General features: G+C 35.6%; 2 protein-coding genes and 1 non-coding gene across 9 annotated transcripts in view; all 3 read right to left on the reverse strand.

Annotated features, from left to right (window-relative positions):
• The window catches only part of LOC110670792 (ribosome biogenesis protein NOP53), a 47,456-nt gene that overhangs the window by 13,307 nt on the left and 12,558 nt on the right, over positions 1–21,591 (reverse strand). The window lies entirely within an intron of this gene.
• Positions 123–20,160, reverse strand: LOC110670790 (disease resistance protein RGA2). Of its 7 annotated transcripts, none has more exons than XM_058133872.1 (6): positions 16,589–20,160; positions 16,406–16,472; positions 16,251–16,303; positions 16,003–16,069; positions 15,793–15,911; positions 123–752 (listed from the first exon to the last, which is right to left on the reverse strand). In XM_058133872.1, exons 1-2 carry the CDS (start codon positions 19,962–19,964, stop codon positions 16,459–16,461), a joined length of 3,390 nt encoding a protein of 1,129 aa, XP_057989855.1. In that variant the 5' UTR covers positions 19,965–20,160; the 3' UTR covers positions 123–752; positions 15,793–15,911; positions 16,003–16,069; positions 16,251–16,303; positions 16,406–16,458. The 7 variants fall into 7 exon arrangements, with proteins under 7 accessions (XP_057989855.1, XP_021688699.2, XP_021688701.2 ...); XM_021833007.2 differs by having other exon boundaries at positions 123–830; XM_021833009.2 differs by having other exon boundaries at positions 123–830; positions 15,998–16,069.
• LOC131173538 (small nucleolar RNA R71) lies at positions 3,522–3,629 on the reverse strand. Its single transcript, XR_009143854.1, has one exon. It is a non-coding gene; the product is annotated as a small nucleolar RNA R71 (small nucleolar RNA).

The raw sequence follows: 21,591 nt of genomic DNA on the forward strand, positions 1-21,591 counted from the left end.
TGTTTTACAATTCATTTCAACATGTAGGAAGTAACCAAGTTTAGTAACACACATAATACAATTCAATAATCGAGATTATCTGCAAAAATTGAATTACTTCACATCCTTCTCATATCTAACAATATATGTAAGCAAGAAATTTTATTGAAGAAAAGAAATATACAGGAGGTGAGGAGAGCTGCCACCTAACCCATGCCAACAGGCATTCCCCAAAGAACCCGACCTAAACCAGCAATCACCTCACTCCAAAAACACCAAAGCAGAGAACATCATAAGACCAAAGCAAAAGAGGAGTGAAACAACCAAACTGAAAAAATAGTAGAACAAGAAAAAAGTCTGAAGCCAAAACAATTCTAAAACAAGGCCACAAAATCAGGCTTACGAGATTGACCCTGTTTAGCTAAAGATTCAGCAACCATACTTGCTTCCCTCAATTTATGGACAAAAACAACCTGAGGTAGATCAAAGAGATTGCAGGAGAAAGAGTTGAGCAGAGAGGAGAGTTTCCATGGAGCTTTATCACTAGCTTTGTCTACTCTTAAAGCTTGAACTCACTAATTCCATTCCATCTTCTAATGCGTCCCAATTGCAAAGTGAGATTTCTTGGTCCTCTAGTCAGTTTTAGCTGAAGGATGCTGGCAACGTGATGAGAACAGGCTCAAAGCTGGAATTGTTGATGTAAACTTATCTCTATTTTGTATTCAGTCTTGCTGCTTGAACTCAAAATTTAGAAGTCATAATCCTACAAAGAGCTAACAAAAGGCCAGAATATCAATCTCCAAAGTTTTTTTGGTCTTTCACTTGACAAAGTTGATGGCTCCAAAGACATGCTGAAAACACAACAACAAACAGCTCATTTGTGACAATTGTAATTAGAGTTTACCAATTACTGAAGTTCAAATATCTATGGGAAATAAAATAGAATGTCTCATTTACTTCGCTAATCAGTTGAATAATTTCTCGTCTTTTCCCAATTAGCTCAAATAGCTCAAATGAAAGCAGAAAATTGCAAAGAAAACAATGCAGCTATGCATCTGGTATTGTCTTGCATTTCGCGATCTCTAATAATAAATAGTAAGATTATGAGAACTGATCCACATACAAGAATCTTAAAGTATCCCATTAGTAATCCTAATCTCCTTGAATGAATGGAGTAATCTTAATTTCTTAATTTTCTTACATTGGTTTGTGATGCACACATTTTGCATAGTCATTTAGGTCTAATTTCATAATCATTTTATTTGGTTATTAGTCATTTTTTTAGCTAATTTCATTAGTTAATTAGTTAGTTTTCCATAGTTGTCAATTTTGCACTAATTTGTAATTTTTACTTTGTTTTGTAGGAAAAATGGTGTTTTTGAAGGACTAAAGAGAATTTTGCCATTGAGGAGTGTCTTCTACAGCAAAAAGATGCCAAAAAACAAGTTTTCAAGCTGAAATATGCATTGACAAATCTGCATAACTTGCGCATAAGCTATGCAGTCGCATAAGGAGGAAGAACACTGCTCCAGAATCCAATAAATGTGCATAAGGAGATCGCATACTTATGCACATTCTCACCTCCTTATGCAGATTCACGAAATTGTGCATAACCTATGCACTAAGTCATGCAATGCATAAGTAACCCAGAATCAGAAATGTGCATAAGGGATCAGATAACTTATGCACCCACTTATGCAAATCCATAAAGAGTTCATTAATGAGTCGCGTAAGATTCCCTTAATGTATTCCTCCTAGAACATACTATTTTAGGGCTCCATGTCAGAAAAATGCTATAAATAGTCCCATTTTCTCATTTTAGAAAAGGGGAGAAAAAGGAGCAAAGGAAGAAAGGAGGAGGCTAAGCAGAATTTGAGGAGTCATTTCACCTTCCACACCATTTTCAACTAAGATTTGCAGATTTCTTTCTTTCTTTACACTTTTCTACATTTCTAGTGTTTAATTACTTACTTCTTAGCTTAGATTAAAGCTTTATTTCCATTTAAACTCATCATATCTTGTAAGCATTATGGATAGTGAGTAGTTTACTTTTGATTCTTTAGTAAGGGTTTTAATATTTGAGATATTTTGTGGATTTTGATTGGGTAATCTATATTTTGTGGTCTTAATGAGTTTTATTCATTTCTTGTATGCTTAATGACATGCTTAATGTAGGATCCCATTGAGTAATGTTCTTAATCCATGGTTGAAGCACCGAAAGGAGAAGGCCTTGTGATAGATAATCATGAAATTGGACTTAATTAACTTAGACCTAGAAATAGGCTAAGGATTAAGAGGATTCATAGATTAATTAAAGAACTTAATGGGTCTTAATTAATTCTAACTCCACGAAAGTAGGATTAGTTTGATTAAGGCACTCTTTGTCTCACTCGAAAGGGAATTCAAAGGATTTAAGAATTAATCTCCTAAAAACCCATTAGTATAACACGATTGATAACCAATTTAAAATCCCAAAATAGCTCGAATATGAAATCCCGAACTCCTAATCGCTTTTTACCATTGTTAATTTCTAATCGAATTTAATCATTTGCCAATTTAAATATTGCCATATTTGAACTTGCTTATTTCTATTTGATGCAATTTTAGTTTAATTAATACATTGTTGAATAGAATATTAATTTTGCACATTTAGATTTCACACCCCATTACCCATTAATTCATCATTTTAATCTCGTAAATACTTCAATTTAGTCAACTTTTATATCGAAAATTCAATCATTAACACAACTCCTCGTGGATCGATATTTTTCTATACTACTTGTACGACCCGTGCACTTGCGGTTGGGACGCATCAAGTTTTTGGCGCCGTTGCCGGGGAGTTGTTTGTTTAAGATTGAATTCTTGATTATTTTAGTTGTTTTTAGTTTTATCTTTGTTATCTTTTCATTTTGTGTTTGTTTGTTCTTTTCGTGTACTTTAATCTTTTATGAGAAGAGCTAGAAGCTCAAGTGACACAACCTTACTTTTCAATCCCGAAATTGAGAAATTTTGCAAGGCCAACAAGAAAGAAACCAGAAAAAGGAAGGAAGCTGAGAGAGAAACCGAAATTGAAGCAAATATGGCTGATGAAAGAATTAGAATTGGTGTTGGTAATGCTGGAAATGGTCAAAACAATGAAAATGAAGCCCAAGGGGAAGAAGTTGTTAATGCAAACGTGCCTAGGGAAGTATGATGGATCATGCTTTTCCTCGCTTTGATGACTTGAGAGAGAGCATAGCAAGACCAAGGATTGATGCGAATAGCTACAAAATGGATTTTGGAGTTCTTCAAATGATCCAAAACTCTCAATTTGGAGGACATCCTTCAAAATCCACACACACACCTTAAGAAGTTTGCTATGATTTGCGACATGCAAAAACAACCTGGAGTGTCTGATGATGCAGCAAGATTGAAGCTATTCCCATTCTCTTTGAAAGATATAGCATTGGATTGGCTTGATTCTTTACCTCACAACTCCATTACAAATTGGGAGCAACTAACTGATGCATTTCTTGCACAATATTTTCCACTGGAAAAACTCAAGAGTCGAGGAATCAAATGACATCTTTCGCATCAAGAGAAGATGAAACTCTCTATGAATCATGGATGAGATGGAAGGAATTGGAAAGATTATGCCCACATCATGCCATTCCAAAATGGATGATAAATCGTAATTTCTACACAAATGTCACTCCCGCAATCAGAGGAATTATTGATGCTCAAACAGAGGAGAATTCATCATTAAGCATGAAGATGAAGCTTATGAGTTATTAGAGAAAATTGCAAAGAATACTCATCTTTGGAGTAGTCCAAGAGGACCACCCAACTCGTAAAAGGCAAGTCAGGGATGTATGATCTTGATCCATTCAACATGATTAATGCAAAGTTTGATGCACTTACAAATGTCCTTGCTAAGAAGATGGAAGATTTGAGTATGTTGGTTAGTTCAACATCATCACCGGAAGTTCACAACAAGTGGCTTATGCAGAGGAAACTACCACCGTGGAGTAGATTATGGAGAACAAGCGCATATGTTGGTAATTATGGAAACAAGCAAATGGGGAATCCTTATTCTCAAACTTATAATCCAAATTGGAGGAATCATCCCAACTTTTCATGGGGCAATCAGCAAAATCAAGTTCAAAATCAGAATTTTCAACCACAACAAAGAAAGTCAAGTTCCATATCAAAGAAATAGGCAACCATTGCCCAATTTTCAGCAGAAAATATGAACCCCCACCAAAACAAAGAAGAACGAAATTCCACCATCAAGCTTTATTGCAACAGATTCTTGCCAATCAAAATAAGCATGATGAGGAGATGAGAGAGGTGAAAGCAAGGCTCGAACAAATGCAAACACACAACAGTATCGCCGAAAACCAGATTGCACAACAAGCATCTTCCTCAAGTGCCAAATCTTTTGGAAAGCTTCCAAGTCAACCAGAAAATCCAAGAGAGCATTGTCAAGCTATTACTTTAAGAAGTGGTAAAGTTATAAATGATGAGAAGAGTGAAAACAAAGTGAGAAGAGAGAAAATGAGAAAGGAACTGATGAGAGTGGAAAAAAAGAGAGTGCAGAAATATTTAAGGATAAATTTGAAGAAAAAGAAGAGAAGTATATACCTCCTGAGCCCTACAAGCCACAACTTCCCTTTCCTCAAAGATTTCACAAAGCCAAGCTTGATAGGCAATTTGGGAAGTTCTTAGAGGTTTTGAAGAAACTTTACATAAATGTGCCTTTTGTTGATGCTCTTTCACAAATGCCCTCTTATGCAAAATTCTTGAAAGAAATTCTCTCAAATAAGAGAAAACTTGAAGATGATGAAACTGTAGCTTTGACAGAAGAATGTAGTGCTATCCTCCAGAGGAAACTTCCTCCAAAGCTTAAGGATCCAGGGAGTTTTTCAATTCCATGCCACATTGGAGAGTCTTGTTCTACAAAAGCTCTATGTGATTTAGGGGCCATAGCCTTATGCCCCTTTCTATCTATGAAAAGCTCAACATGGGAGATCTAAAGCCAACCCACATTTCTCTTCGCTTAGTGATGTAACAATCAAGTATCCCAAGGGATTTTGGAGAATGTGCCCTCAAGGTTGGAAAGTTCTATATACTTGTTGAATTTGTCATCTTGGAAATGGAGGAAGATTCTAATATACCAATTATCTTGGGGAGACCCTTTCTAGCTAAAGCAGTAGCATTGATTGATGTGAAATGAGAAAAGCTTACTCTTAGATTTGGTGAATAGCAGTTAATTTTCAATATCAATAACACTAATAAAAAGCATCATACTGAAGCAGAAACATTCTTGAGAGTAGATATTATTGATGAGCTGGTTGAAGAACAAATCATAAAGAAATATCCGTAAGATCCACTTGAAAATTGTTTGGTTCATGGAGGAGGCATAGACTATGACAACCCTCATGTAGCCGCATATACTCAACACTTAGAGGGAAATCCACCATTCATTTCTGCTCCAGTTTTTCAACTCACACAAAAGGAAAAAGCTGAATTTAAGCAATCATCATTCAAGGAAGAAGATGCACCTAAGGTAGAACTTAAGCAACTTCCTTCTCAGCTCAGGTATGAATTTCTTGGCACTAATAACACTTATCCAAAGAATTGTAAATGCAAACTTGAGTACTTTAGAGGTCGATAAGTTGTTAAGAGTGTTGAGAAAATTTAGGAAAGTTTTGGGATACACCATAGATGACATTAAAGGAATAAGCCCACATTTTTGCATGCATATAATCACATTGGAAGAAAATTGTAAACCATCTATTGAACATCAAAGGAGGTTGAACCCAAATATGAAAGAAGTTGTTAAAAAGGAGATTTTGAAGTTGCTTGATGCAGGGATCATATATCCCATCTCAGACAGTACTTGGGTAAGCCCAGTACATGTTGTCCCAAAGAAGGGTGGAATGACAGTGGTCAAAAATGAAAATAATGAATTAATTCCCACTAGAACGGTGACTAGTTGGCGAATGTGCATAGATTACAGAAAATTAAATGTTGCCACTAGAAAAGATCATTTTCCACTTCCCTTCATTGATCAAATGTTGGAAAGACTAGCTAGGCATTCTTACTTTTGCTATTTAGATGGATATTCAGGTTTTTTTCAAATCCCTATCCATCCAAATGATCAAGAGAAAACCACTTTTACTTGTCCATATGGAACCTTTGCTTATAGAAGGATGCCATTTGGGTTGTGTAATGCACCAGCCACTTTTCAGAGGTGCATGATGGCAATCTTCTCAGATTTCATTGAAGACATAATGGAGGTTTTTATGGACGATTTTTCTGTTTATGGATCTTCATTTGATATATGCTTGGCTAACCTTTCTAAAATTTTGCAGCGATGTGCAGATACTGACCTTGTGTTAAATTGGGAAAAGTGTCATTTCATGGTTCAGGAAGGGATAGTGCTTGGACATTTGGTGTCTAACAGAGGAATAGAGGTTGATAAAGCCAAAGTTGAAGTGATAGAGAAGATGGCTCCTCCTACCAATGTCAAGGGAATTCGAAGTTTCCTAGGACACGCCGGGTTCTACAGACGCTTTATTAAGGATTTTTCTAAAATAGCTAAACCTTTGTCTAATTTGTTAAGTAATGACACACCATTTGAATTTGACCAAGAGTGTTTGGATGCCTTTTGCAGGTTGAAGCAAGCTCTCATCACTGCACCAATCATGCAACCACCTGATTGGAGCCTACCTTTTGAAATTATGTGTGATGCTAGCAACTATGCAATTGGGGCTGTTCTTGGTCAAAGAAAGGACAAAAAGGCTTATGCTATTTATTATGCTAGTAGAACACTGGATGAGGCTCAAACAAATTATGCAACAACTGAAAAGGAATTTTTGGCAATTGTCTTTGCATTGGAAAAGTTCAGACCTTACATTATTGACTCAAAGGTGGTTATATTTTCAGATCATGCAGCCATCAGGTATTTGCTCCGTAAAAAGGAGGCCAAACCAAGGCTCATTAGGTGGATTCGATGCTACAAGAATTTGATTTGGAGATTAGAGATAAGAAAGGAGCCGAAATGTAGTTGCTGACAATCTTAGTCGGTTGAAACTGGATGGTGAAGAATTGGATGAAATCCCTATTGATGAGTTTTTCTTGGATGAACAACTTTTCTCTCTTGTTGCTAAACTACCTTGGTATGCAGATTTTGTGAATTATCTATCTTGTGGAATATTACCTCTAGGTATGACATGGCAACAAAAGAAAAGTTCTTGCATGAAGTGAAGTTTTATAGATGGGATGATCCTTTACTCTTTAGGAGATGTTGTGATGGTCTAATTAGAAGATGTATTCTCAAGAGGAAATCCAGAGTATTTTGCATCATTGCCATGCTTCGATTATGGAGGACATTTTGGCATCTCTAAGACAAATAGTAAAATTTTGCAAGCTGGTTTCTTTTGGCCAAATCTTTTAAGGATGTGAGGAAATTTGTGTTGGATTGTGATAAATGTCAAAGGAGTGGAAATTTGTCAAAAGAGATCAAATGCCCTAAATAATATTCTTGAAGTGGAATTATTTGATGTTTGGGGAATAGATTTTATGGGGCCATTCCTCCTTCATATGGTAATAGATACATCTTAGTTGGGGTTGACTATGTGTCAAAGTGGGTGGAAGCTATTGCAACTCCAACTAATGATGCTAGAGTGGTAGTAAAATTTTTGAAAAATTTGTCTTGAGCATTTGGAGCTCCTAGGGCTATAATTAGTGATGGGGTTCCCATTTTTGTAATAAGCAATTTGAGAGCTTAATGAGGAAGTATGGTGTAGTGCACAAGATAGCTACCCCATACCATCCTCAAACTTCAGACAAGTTGAAATTTCTAACAGAGAGCTCAAGCATATTTTGGAGAAAACAAGGAACAATTCTCGGAAAGATTGGTCTATCAAACTAGATGATGATTTATGGGCATATAAGACAGCTTACAAAACACCTATAGGAACTACTCCCTTTAGGTTGGTGTATGGTAAGACTTGTCATTTACCTGTGGAGCTAGAACATAGAGCATATTGGGCCATTCGCACCTTGAATTTTGATCTTAAGCAAGGGTGAGAAAAGGTTGTTACAACTTAATGAGCTTGAGGAATTGAGGATGGATGCCTATGAAAGTGCCCGTATTTACAAAGAAAGAACTAAAGTTTGGCATGATAAGCATCCGAGGAAAAAGGAATTCAAAGAAGGTGATTCAGTTTTGTTGTTCAACTCAAGATTGAAATTGTTCCTGGAAAACTCAAGTCAAGGTGGACTGTCCATATAGAGTTTCTAAGGTTTTCCTTATGGAGCAATAGAAATTTGGAGTGAAAATCTGGGAATTTTAAGGTCAATGGGCATAGATTGAAGGATTTCTTAACTGGAGACCCAATACTAGGAGCAAGTGTTACAAGCTCTCCAATCCTCACCTCTTTTCAAATAAATTCATGAAAAGTCCAAATAAGGACTATAATTAGCCCTCTTGGGAGGCATCCCAAGTCCTTTTATTTTGCTTTTGTTGATTTACTTTCATTTTCATTAATTTTGTTTTTATCTTAAATCTCCCAAATTCAATTTTTGACATTGTTAAATTTTGTCTCTTGTAGATGTAATTCAATGAAGAAGGGTCAGAACTATTGGGGAAGTAATTTTAACTTGACAAATTTAGTCCTTCAAAAGAATCGATAAGCTTTTGCTCCATAACTGTGCGTGAGCCGCAATCTAGTTCATGCAGAGGAAAATAAAATCTGCAGCAAAAAGGGTGTCTGCAGCCAATGACTTGTATTTTTGATGAGGTTGGATGTATATCAATGGAGAAAGGTTGGTGAATCAATGAAATTGCTATCCGTTTATGCATCGTAACAATAGAATCTGCAGCAGATTACATGTGTTTTTGGTGAGGTTGGGTGGGTAATTTTCTAATATTTGTGCTTATAATGATATTATGGTGGTAAGTGAGTCATTTTTGCGCTTTGAGCTTCTTTGGGTTGTAGGATTCAAAGTAGAAATGTTGAATTTTCTTGGCAAATCTTGGAGATTTCATTTCTCATTTGTGGTTTGATGCAACTTTATACAGATTTTTATGGAGTTTTATGTGCTAAATGTTGATTTGCAATTTGAGTCAAAATGGCATAGCTCTCAAAGGTCTTTTATGTAGGATCCATTTTTACATGCTTATGTGATGCACTTTTGATGAATTTTGAATATATTGATGTGTTTTTGGTGAAAATTTCTCATGGTTTGTGCTTCATAGAATTATATTTCATCATTCCAGGGTATCTTTCACACTTGCAATCCATGTTCTATTGCATTCTTGATCTTGTTAAACTTGTGCATAAGCAATCAGATAGCTTATGCAATCTGCATGACCAAAATTCTTGCCATTTTTCACCTTTATTGCAAGTGCATAAGGAGAGTGCATAGCTTATGCAACCGCATAACCTCATTTTGTCAAAATTCATATCTGTCAAAACTTGCATAAGGTGAGTGCATGACCTATGCACAATTGCATAACTTCAAATCCTTCATTTTCTCTCTCTGCCGAAGTTTGCATAAGCAATGTGCATAGCCTATGCACTTCTGCATAACCAAAATTCCACAGCTCCAATTCTGCCGAAGGTTGCATAAGCAGAGTGCATAACCTATGCACTTCTGCATGACCAAAAACCCAGAAAAATCATTCTTGCCGAGGGATGCATAAGGAAGGTGCATAGCCTATGCACCTCTGCATAACCAAGATCTCCAAAAAATCAATTCAGCCGAAGAGTGCATAAGCAGAGTGCATAGCCTATGCACTCCTGCATAACCAGAAAACAGAAAACCCCAAAAGTTACCGAGACCTGCATAAGCAATGTGCATAGCCTATGCACTTCTGCATAACCAAAATTCCAAAATCCCAAAAATTGCCGCAGAGTGCATAAGCAGAGTGCATAGCCTATGCACATCTGCATGACCCAAGTTTCTGAAAAACAATTCTTGCCGAGAGATGCATAAGGGGAGTGCATAGCTTATGCACTCCCGCATGACTTCGCTCCTCACCATTTCAGGGTCACCGAAACATGCATAAGGACAGTGCATAACCTATGCACTTGTGCATAAGCACTTTTCTGAAATATAAATCCTTTTTGAAACACGCATGTTATGCATAAATCATTTTTCATTTTGCAATCTCCTACAACCCGAGTCAAATTCATTTTCTGCAAAGGCCATTCCCACCTCCTCCACGTCCCGACTCTTGAAACCCACGACCGCCCTTCATCCTCATTTTCTTTCCTGCATTCTCGCCATCTCTCTCCCATCTTCTCCATCGCCTCATCACGAAACCCTAAATCCCATTACATTTCCATCTCTATTCCAATCGACCATGGATTCCCCTCCACATTCCCGCCCCGCCTCTCCTCTTGAAGTCACTCCATTGTCTTCGATACATCCCCCTTCCAATCCTCCACCACAAACGACACCACCACCACCTCCATCAACAACATACAAACGCAAAATCCGATCCAAACTGCGGCGACCCATGTCCTCTGCTCCTCCTCCGTCCAAACGCAAAGACCCACTCCACCCCATTTTCTGAGCCACCTCCTAAAAAGCCAAAAGCTCCATTTCTACACCTTCTTCCAAAGAAAAGGACAGCCAAAGAACCCCATTTGTATCAAAGCTACCCCGGCCTCTCCTCGATACAATTCAAAAGTCGCTTTCAAAAGACTCAAAGATAGAAGGGTACAACCTACTAGGTATATATCTGTGATGCTCTACAATCTCGGGTTTATTTGATAATGTAGTTGCATTTCTTGACGGTATGGGTTGGATGTAATTTGTGCATAAGCAAGAGGTAGTTTATCCAATTCTAGTTTTGGAGTTTATTTCTTCATTCTCGCTACCCTCAACTTGCATGATGTAGACCATAAGCCAATTATGACATTTAGATGCTTGGGGCAAAATAGAGAGTGTCATTGGATCAATTTCATAGCATTTTTGGTTTTGCAATTGATGGGTTCTTTAGAGTACCACATACTGGAGTAGAGGTAGCCAATAAGGGCATCCGAATCCCGCCCAATTTTGGAGAATCATAACAAACCAACCCCAAACCTTCTCTCGGTAGGTCCAAAACATCCCAAATCCTTGACCTCGCACTTAGGTTTATTCATAGGTTGATGGCTAGCACCATATTGGGCAGAGGGACTAGTTCTGTGCCGTGGGCAAATCAACTTTTATGTTATGGTGTGCATTTCACAAAGTTAAGGTGTCTCCTGTGTTACTTCTTTGCGAACATGTGTCGATATTGCCACCAAATCCATTGGTGACATTGTTTTGGGTGGACTCATCATCACATAGCCAAACATTTTGGCTTTAATCTCGCAGAGCACTCAATCCCAAAGACTTGAGGACACTTCCTATTTTGATCGCACACTTAACCAAAACAGGTTCCATTTATCATATTTTGATGACATCGCCACCCCGCAACTAAATCGAGCCTATTACACAACCGTAAACCCAACCTTTCACACCAGCCCCACAAAGACCCTACTACCCCTACCCCACCCTCACCTACTCAGACACTCCAGCTACCTCTGCTCACCCATTCCTCCTACAATGAACCTACCTCATCCACAAGACCTCCTCCATTCAACACTAAAGCCTTATTCACCTACCTCGACAGTTTAGTGATGATATCTACTTTGTGGATAGGAAGCTTGACAAAGGGTCTTGATACACTAAAGGATCGCCATGAGCAACCTGCTTGACCTTGTCATGGAAACCAGGACAAACAGAAGAATCAAGGAAATGGTGAAGCAACTCATGATCTTCCGGGCATGCCACCCCACCTCCATCACCTCCTCCGCACCATCATTTCGACACTACAGCAGCCACTCACCTTTAGCAACATCCTTGGACAAAGGAAAAACAATAGACATAGATTAGTGTTTAGTTTACTTTTGTTCAATCTTGTAGGACCTTTTCTTTGTAAATATGTTCAAACATTTATACTTTGTTTTGGATTTTGTTGATTTGTTCAATTAGTTTCTTTTAAATTCTGCTTCCTTTGAAGTTTTATTGAATAGCTATTACATTTGTCTTCTTTGATTTTTATTGCACTTATTGCCTTTTTGTACATATTTGCCCATACTGCCTATATTTCCATACTTTTACCGCTGGTTGTACATTTCCCTTGCCAATTCCTATGCAAAGCTTCAGATACACTGCATACCTATGAATTTCTCATGCATAACCTTTGCATAGCTCAGGTAACCCTTTTCGCTACTTCGCAGAATCGCATGTGTTGTCTTTCCCTTATGCAACTGTCCTGCATAGCCTATGCCACATCTATTGCCTCTTATGCAGCACTGCATGGCTTATGCACCTTACCTATGCACATGTTCTGGACAGCACTTAACTCCGCATAACCTGTGCAGCTTCTTATGCATCCCTTTACCTTGAATTCTCATACCAGGTAACTCTTTCTTTTTGTTCTTATTTTTTTCAATATTATTTGCTTTGAGTTTTGGATATCTACTATTTGAGACATTGAGGACAATGTCCAATTTTGAGTTTGGGGGTGCACATTTTGATTTTTAGCTTTATTTTTTACATTTTGAGTATAAGAGCATCTCATCCCATTTCATTTACATATATTGTAAATATTTTACATATACATCCATCCATACATATTCATTACACATTTACACACACATTATACATCACTTAGAAATTGTACAAATTTCATACAAATAGACTTCCTCCATTTAGTTCATGCATTACTCATTTTAGGAATCATACACCATGCATTAAAATCTTTTGCCAAATCCCTTGAGTATTGAAAATGTGCCTATGAAAGTGATTTGACTCACCTTTTAGTTGGGTTTGTGGATTGAAAGTTTCCTAAAAGGTGCAAGGTTTTGAAGTGTCTATCCCTTGCCTATATCTTCTTAGCCAAAAAGCCACCCAACTAGTCATTTGGAGATGGAAGTGTTTAGAGGGAATTATTGGATATAAGGTAGTCAAATGATGTCTCACCAATCCTAGAACAAATTTTCTAAACCTTTCAAGGCGAAATACCAGCTTGTACTTGAAAAGAGAGATGATTAGGCATTCATTGATTTAAACCTTCTCATTTTAAACCTTTGGCCCTTTTCCTAACTAAAATTTATCCTTGCAAACCCCTTTGAGCCTTTTTACCCCTAATTTTTCTTGAAACCCTTATTATTACCTAGCCAATGAACCAAACACTCCAACCCTTTTCATGAGAATAATTATTTACAATATTAGGTACATAAAAAAAAAGAGAAAAAGAAAAGAAAAGAAAAAAATACAATAAAAGGGAGAAGAAATACTTGTCACCTTGTAAAAGTGCTAGTATATGTGCTTTTCACTATTGCCATTCAAAATGAAAGAAATCCACCCAAAGTATCAAAAGAAATGAGTTTGGGGGTGGCAATTTTAGGGACAATCATCAAAAGAAAATACAAAATACAAGTTAAAGTATCAAAATGTCCCTCCATTTTATGTGTTTTGTAAACTATGCTAGCACTTGACAATCCTCATTGTGTATTCTTCTCTCCCATATAAAAATATATATATATATATAATAAAGTGTACCTTATGTTTCAAAATTGAAAATATTCTCATGCTTTGAATCCTTTTACCTATCTTTCTTCTTAGTCTCATTTTGAACCCCATGGCCCCACTACATCCCTAAAAAGACCTTTGATCTCTTGATAGTACTTGCTACATTAGTGGAGATAGGAGTAGGGAATTTGCCTATGGGATTGGAAAACTATTCATCTATTCATTCAATTCTATCATTCCATGTTGAGATACTTTGGTTATCAATTGTTCTCGAATACCTTTTGAGCATGACTCTCTCTTTGATTAGTTGGTTTGGGGATTTGAATGATAATTGACTTGATGGCTAAGCGTGAAAGCTTGATAAGCAATAAATTCATTGCATTTTGTATGATGTTTATTTTGTTTGTTGGTATGGATAAATGTGTGTTAAATTAACTTAATTATTGATTTTCATATATCTTTGGATAATTCACACCTAAAAAATTTGCATCAAATTTTAAAGTTTGTTGAGGACAAGCAAAAGCTTGAGTTTGGGGTATTTGATGCACACATTTTGCATAGTCATTTAGGTCTAATTTCATAATCAGTTTATTTGGTTATTAGTCATTTTTTAGCTCATTTCATTAGTTAATTAGTTAGTTTTTCATAGTTGTCAATTTTGCACTAATTTGTAATTTTTACTTTGTTTTGTAGGAAAATGGTGTTTTTGAAGGACTAAAGAGAATTTTGCCATTGAGGAGTGTCTTCTACAGCAAAAGATGCCAAAAACAAGTTTTCAAGTCAAATATGCATTGACTAAACTGCATAACTTGTCGCATAAGCTATGCAGCTCAGATAAGGAGGAAGAACACTGCTCCAGTAATCCGAAATGTGCATAAGGAGATCGCATGCCTTATGCACATTCTCACCTCCCTTATGCAGATTCACGAAATTGTGCATAACCTATGCACTAAGTCATGCAAATGCATAAGTAACCTGACCACTGAATGTGCATAAGGGATCGCATAACTTATGCACCCACTTATGCACCCATAAAGAGTTCATTAATGAGTCAAGTAAGATTCCCTTAATGTATTCCTCCTAGAACATACTATTTTAGGGCTCCATGTCAGAAAAATGCTATAAATAGTCCCATTTTCTCATTTTAGAAGGGGAGAAAAAGGAGCAAAGGAAGAAAGGAGGAGACTAAGCAGAATTTGAGGAGTCATTTCACCTTCCACACCATTTTCAACTAAGATTTGCAGATTTCTTTCTTTCTTTACACTTTTCTACATTTCTAGTGTTTAATTACTTACTTCTTAGCTTAGATTAAAGCTTTATTTCCATTTAAACTCATCATATCTTGTAAGCATTATGGATAGTGAGTAGTTTACTTTTGATTCTGGAGTAAAGGTTGTAATATTTGAGATATTTTGTGGATTTTGATTGGGTAATCTATATTTTGTGGTCTTAATGAGTTTTATTCATTTCTTGTATGCTTAATGACATGCTTAATGTAGGATCCCATTGAGTAATGTTCTTAATCCATGGTTGAAGCAATCGAAAGGAGAAGGCCTTGTGATAGATAATCGTGAAATTGACTTAATTAACTAATACCTAGAAATAGGCTAAGGATTAAGAGGATTCATAGATTAATTAAAGAACTTAATGGGTCTTAATTAATTCTAACTCCACGAAAGTAGGATTAGTTTGATTAAGGCACTCTTTGTCTCACTCGAAAGGGAATTCAAAGGATTTAAGAATTAATCTCCTTAAAACCAATTAGTTTCAAAAGATTTGATAACCAATTTAAAATCCCAAAATAGCTCGAATATGAAATCCCGAACTCCGGAATCGCCTTTTTACCATTGTTAATTTCTAATCGAATTTAATCATTTGCCAATTTAAATATTGCCATATTTGAACTTGCTTATTTCTATTTGATGCAATTTTAGTTTAATTAATACATTGTTGAATAGAATATTAATTTTGCACATTTAGATTTCACACCCCATTACCCATTAATTCATCATTTTAATCTCGTAAATACTTCAATTTAGTCAACTTTTATATCGAAAATTCAATCATTAACACAACTCCTCGTGGGATCGATATTTTTCTATACTACTTGTACGACCCGTGCACTTGCGGTTGGGACGCATCAGTTTGGTCATTAGAGATTACTAATTTTCAAATTCAAAATATGGAAAATAAATTCTGAAAAGGATTTTATATTATGGAATAACAATGGTCTCCAGCTACAAAAATTACCTCATGAAGTATTGTATGGAGGTCCATCTTCCAATATTTTCTCTTCATTCCACAGCTACTTTGTGAAGGAAATCACCAAAAAAAAAAAGAGAGTGGAAATGGAGCCAGAAAATTTAATGCTGTAACAATAAACATGAAGTGATTTTTCAAGTAAGGAGGTTTAATTGAGTGTAAAAACAATTTGGATAGACATTAATAATTATACCACACCATAGTATTGCATGAGATCCACCAAGAATTCAAAAATGATTGAGCCCTTCCAATATGAGATCTTTCCCTGCGCCATATATATGAAACTTTAACACAAATTTACAGGCCTCAACGTTTGCAAACATAACTGCAACTTCTGCACATAAGTCAGCATGACCTTCTGCCTTCTGCTACGTAATCAATGTATAGAATCTAGAAATTATATCCAATTTCAATTTTGATATTGCACATGAAAGGAATTGAATTACCTAAAACTTGATTTCAGATGTAAAATAGGTTCAGTGTCCTTAACAACAGAGCTCTGCAATTTTTGGTGACCCAAATAAGATATGAGGATTAGCACAAATAATGATACATATCCTGAATGAGCATTATAAATTCGAGGAACACAGATCAAACTCACCAAAGAGAATATTCTTTTCTACACTTTTTTCACCCCATCGTTTCCTTCATGATCTATAAGTACTCATCTGGAAAAGAAAAGAAGATGGAATGGATCATTGGTGTAAAAAGTGAGCATAGAAGAAAGGACAAATTAAGTTGGGAGAAAATTTCAAATTATTTTGGTTCAACTTGCTAAACTTACCTATGCGTACGTCTGGGATATGAGAAATCTTGGGCCACTCAGAGCCCCTCCCCTTGGCGCAATTTGCCCCGAGGAAGGAACAATATGCAATGCGGAGATTCCTTAATTTGGAGAGCCGTTGCATGTCTGTAGCTGTAGGTAGATACTTCAGATTCTTACAATTCCAAATTTCAAGGGATTGAAGAGAGGAAAGATTGCCCAACCACTCTGGCAAAGCTTCCACTCCATTGAAATCCCATATAGACAATGAGTTAAGGGCAGTGAGGCATTGAAGTTGATCTGGCAGAGACTTTGTTCTACCTCCACCATAATAATCCCCATATATAGTTAAGGATTCAAGGGATGGAAGGTCTTGGATTGAATTCAGATAAGGGAAAGAATCCAACTCCTTAGAGAAACCACCAATTGCTAATTGCCTCAATCGAGTGAGCCTACCTAACATCGTCTTTGGGAAGTAAATCAAACTTCGACACTTTGTTATTCGTAAATCATTAAGAGAACGAAATTCTCCTAAATATTCGGGAACCGATGTCAGCTCACGGCATTCATCTATTTCCAATGATTTCAGAGAAGTGAAGGATTTCAGCCCACTTGGAAGACAAGTTAATTTACTACACCATCCAATTTTAATGCTTTTAAGAGACTGGAAGGACTGAAGTTCATTGAATAAATAGATCAATTCTTCACAATTAAGGATTTCCAGTCTTTGAAGCAATGGAAGATCACTTAACGGAATTTTTGTCAACAAAGCACAATAACTAATGCTCAATTCTTCAAGACAAGAAAACACAGCTGTTTCGCCTCCTTTATCTACAGTTGGTGCCTCCCATTCAACTAAATTCGGCATATAACTCAAAAATAATTTCTTTAATTCTGGAAAAGGTCCCCGTTGTCCATTGCTTCCAGTGTCAATTCCATAGAATTCATTCTCTATACGTCTGATCATATTCATTTTTTCTATTTTGAGCATTTTAAGACGAGGAAGATGTCCAAGCCTTGGGAGTTTTTTACAACACCTACTCTCCAACAATTGAAGTTCCACCAAATTATCGAATACAGTGACAGAATCACTCGTTATTTTCATCTTATACAGCCACGGCGGGAACTTTTCACCCCTGTAATTCTTTATCTTTATTCTCTCTATATTTGGGTGAGGCTCAAGACCTTCCAACACTTCCTCATCGTTGTTGCTGCTGCTTCTTTCTATTACATCACTCCATTCAAATGTAAGGGCTTTTAATTTCGTTTTCTCCTGTAGGTTTGATTTCTGTGCTTCTGCTTTGTCTCTCACCTCCTCAAGATGATTTATTACCAACTCCCCACTTATTTGGTGTAAGCATTCTAGTTCTTGAATGCTACCTCCCCTATTTGGACCCACAACAAACAATGACAGTGTTTGGAGACAAGTTAACCGCCCCACCTTAGATGGCATATGAGACTTATTATCAAAATCAAGATGCCTCAAGCTGATCAGATTGCATATTTTGTTTCTAGGAACTACTGTAAGTGACCGACACTTAAGAAATCTTAATGTTTGCAAATAGTAGAGCTCGCTGATGAATTCAGGCAACACTTCAATATTAGTGAATGAGATGTTGAGATATCTCAAAAGTTTCAACTTACCAACTGAAGATGGCAACTCTTTGATATCATAAGAACTCATGAAGTGTAGGGCACGCAAGCTTTTCAGTTTCCAAGATCCATCAAACTCAATATCCTTCATGAGTAAACTACGCAACTTCTTAGCACCGCCTGTTGGAAATTCCATTAAAATGGTTGCATTTTGCCTATCTACATATGAACGACGAATGCATGATATGTCATCAACAGCAGAACAATTTTCCAAAGTCAGCGTCTCAGAGTTTGAAAGTGACAGTGCAAGGTCATGCACAAGATCATGCATCTTGCACCATCTAACATTCTCATATTCATCCCTTTCAACATCTTGGAAAAAGGAATTCTGAACTAAGGCATTAAAGTACTTGTTGGCCTCATCTTCATTAGATATCCCTACAAGACCTTCAGCCATCCACAACCGAATTAATTGTTCTTTTTCTATCTGAGTATCTTTCGGGAAAACTGAACAGTATGCGAAACATGACTTCAGATGTGAAGGCAAGTGATCAAAACTTAGTTTCAATATAGACTCAACGTTACCCTTACTCAAAACATTACTGTTTCCAATAGACAACCATTCTTCCTTGTCCATTTTGAAGCCCATTGTCCCACCTAAAACTTTTGCAGCTAATGGAACTCCTCCACATTTTTCGGCAATCTCCCTTCCAATGTCCTCCAAGTCTGTGGGGATTGATTTTCTTCCACTTCTAAGTGCCCTTTCCTTCATAATGGACCAGCATTCATCATCGGATAACCAACCCAGTTTATGCCTGTAATGAGTAGAAGTCTCTACTATTGATGCCACTTGCTCGGTACGAGTTGTTACAAGAATAGCATTTCCATTGTTTCTACTAATTCTTATCAAACGAGTCTTCAACTCATCCCACCTATCAGATTCATTATTCCAAACATCATCAAGAACAAGTAGAAACTTTTTGCTTTCTAATGCCTTTTCAAGTTGTTGAAGTATTGCATCTTTGTTGGTCATCCCACCCATATTTGCATTGAGAGTTTGCAGCATTTCCCCTAAAATTCTTTGTTCATCAAAGTTATCAGAGACACAAACCCATATTTTAAGATCAAAAAGCTTTTTTTCTATTACTTCTTGACATACCAATTTAGCTAAAACTGTTTTCCCCAAACCGCCCATCCCCACTATGGGAACAATGGTGAGAACTTGCTGGTCACAGGAACGACTCAGCAAGTTCACAATCTTAGAGACATCAGCTTCCCTCCCCACAACTGGGTTGTCAAGGACTGAGTCTGTCAGCCGATCCAAATCTATTTGAGGCATTTTTCTATCACTAGATGAGACTTGAAGTCCAAAACCCATAGCTTCGTTCTTAATCTTATTCAACGATTCATTTACTTTCCTAACTTTGTGGACCATTTTGACATGCAACGCAACCTTTTTGACATAACGAATGCCTTCGGAGAATGAAAAAAAGTTGCGTACCTCCATTCCCGGTTGATCTGGCATCTCAACCTTTCGTCGAAGATTCTCATAGGCTAACTCATCAAAGACATCCTCAGCATCATAAGCTACTTCCTTGAGCTTCTTCAGCCAGCGCTTCACAGATTCTTTTTCCGTTTGTTGTTCCTCTGCATCTTGAAGCACATCACGAATCATGGTGAGCGAGTCTTGAAGGCCTTTAAACTCGTCGTTGAGCTTCCAAGCACTGATGATTTCATTGGCCATGAGCGAAGACACCCTGGACAGAGCTGCTTCCACAACGAAACTGAGGATCATTTCAGCCATGGTCTCTTTCCGGCAAAGATGAGATGAGAGGAGTGAGTTTGAAAAGTAGAAGATGGTACTTGTGTTGGCAATAATTCTTTAATATGCAGCGCACGTTAATTATTTGGCTCGTCAATGTCAATGTAAAATGCTTGCCACTCGCAAAAGATTCTTTTAAGCTTTGTTTGCAATCTTTTTCTCCATTTTCGTTGCATGTAATTTTATTTTCTGTTCATTTTCTTTCTCTCCCAAACAAAGCCTTGATGTCATTTTCCTATGATCACATAAATGGTAGAGATGATAATGAAAATATCCGACCGGACGGAATATTAATACAAATTCCGGTTAGTATATGATAAGGTTTGAAATGTGTTTAGATTTAAAAAATAATATTTTTGTTGGATTTGAATTTTATATGTTAAATACATGAATTTATTTATAAAAATAATTAATTAAATATAAAATACATATTTTATAATAATATTTATAAATTTTTTATGTATTATTATTTAAATAAATAGGAATTAAATATTTTATAAAATTGTAAAAATTTTAAAATATAAACTATTAATAAAAAAAACATATTTTACATATGTTATTAATTAAAATATAATATTAAATGTGTTCGAGTATTATCGAAATAGTAATAATTAAATTTGAGATGAGTTCAAACATTGAAAATGTTGTTCTGATTTACAGGGGTAGAGCCATAAAATTTTTATTGGGGGCCAATCATAATACATTAATAAAATATTCATACACATGTATAATAGAGTGTATAAAATATATAATAAATAAAAATAACACAAAAATTAAAAATCATTTTGTATCAAAGTATTATTTCAAATCCTTGCATAAAATTCATAGATTTAAAATCTAAAAAATAAATATAAACCCCAAATAGTTAGATTATATGACATAATAAAATAAGATTAAAAAAATAGTAGTCATTAACATTAAAGAGAGATAAAAATTAGAGATAATTAGTAGAATAATAAAGTAAATATATCATATAAAAATAAATATATATTTAAGTTGATCAATGTAAAATCCGCATGAAAGTTGAATTCACTAATTTTATCTACTTCTATATTTGTAGATAAAATAATTTTTTTTAATTTGAATAAAATAAAGAGAAGAAAGTAAAATGAAAGACAAGAAAAAGAAAAAAAAACATTATATTTTCCTATAGAAGGTGAGAAAAAGAAAAAAAAAAATGTATGATTTTAGATTGTGTGATAGGAAATTATTAGATAGTGTCTAATTTTAAAATAACAACCAACAACTAAAATTTTAATTTATAAATATAAAAGTTTAAATAATTAATTTTTAATTAAACTTTTATACTTGTCCAATGACAACTAAATAATTTTTGATATTTCAATTTAAAACATAATATATAAAATATAAATTATTAAAGACCAATAAAAAATTTAACAAAAAAAATAAATATTTACAACACTTATTCAAGTGACTAATAACAATTTTGAAAGATTAATAATTAAAAAAAATCATATTTTATTACACCTATTAAAATATTTTTAAAAATGTTTGAGTATCAAGGCCACCTTTTGTCTCTTCTTGTATCCACCTTTGCTGATTTTCAAGATGATTTTTATGTATATTTCTTAATTTCTTTGATATGTTT

This window comes from Hevea brasiliensis, chromosome 14 (genome assembly GCF_030052815.1).
Source record: "Hevea brasiliensis isolate MT/VB/25A 57/8 chromosome 14, ASM3005281v1, whole genome shotgun sequence".
Lineage (NCBI taxonomy): Eukaryota > Viridiplantae > Streptophyta > Magnoliopsida > Malpighiales > Euphorbiaceae > Hevea > Hevea brasiliensis.

Bases quoted from the DNA above. Each gene is read 5' to 3' on its own strand.
- LOC110670790 (XM_058133872.1), bottom strand. From the start codon at position 19,964: ATGGCTGAAATGATCCTCAGTTTCGTTGTGGAAGCAGCTCTGTCCAGG.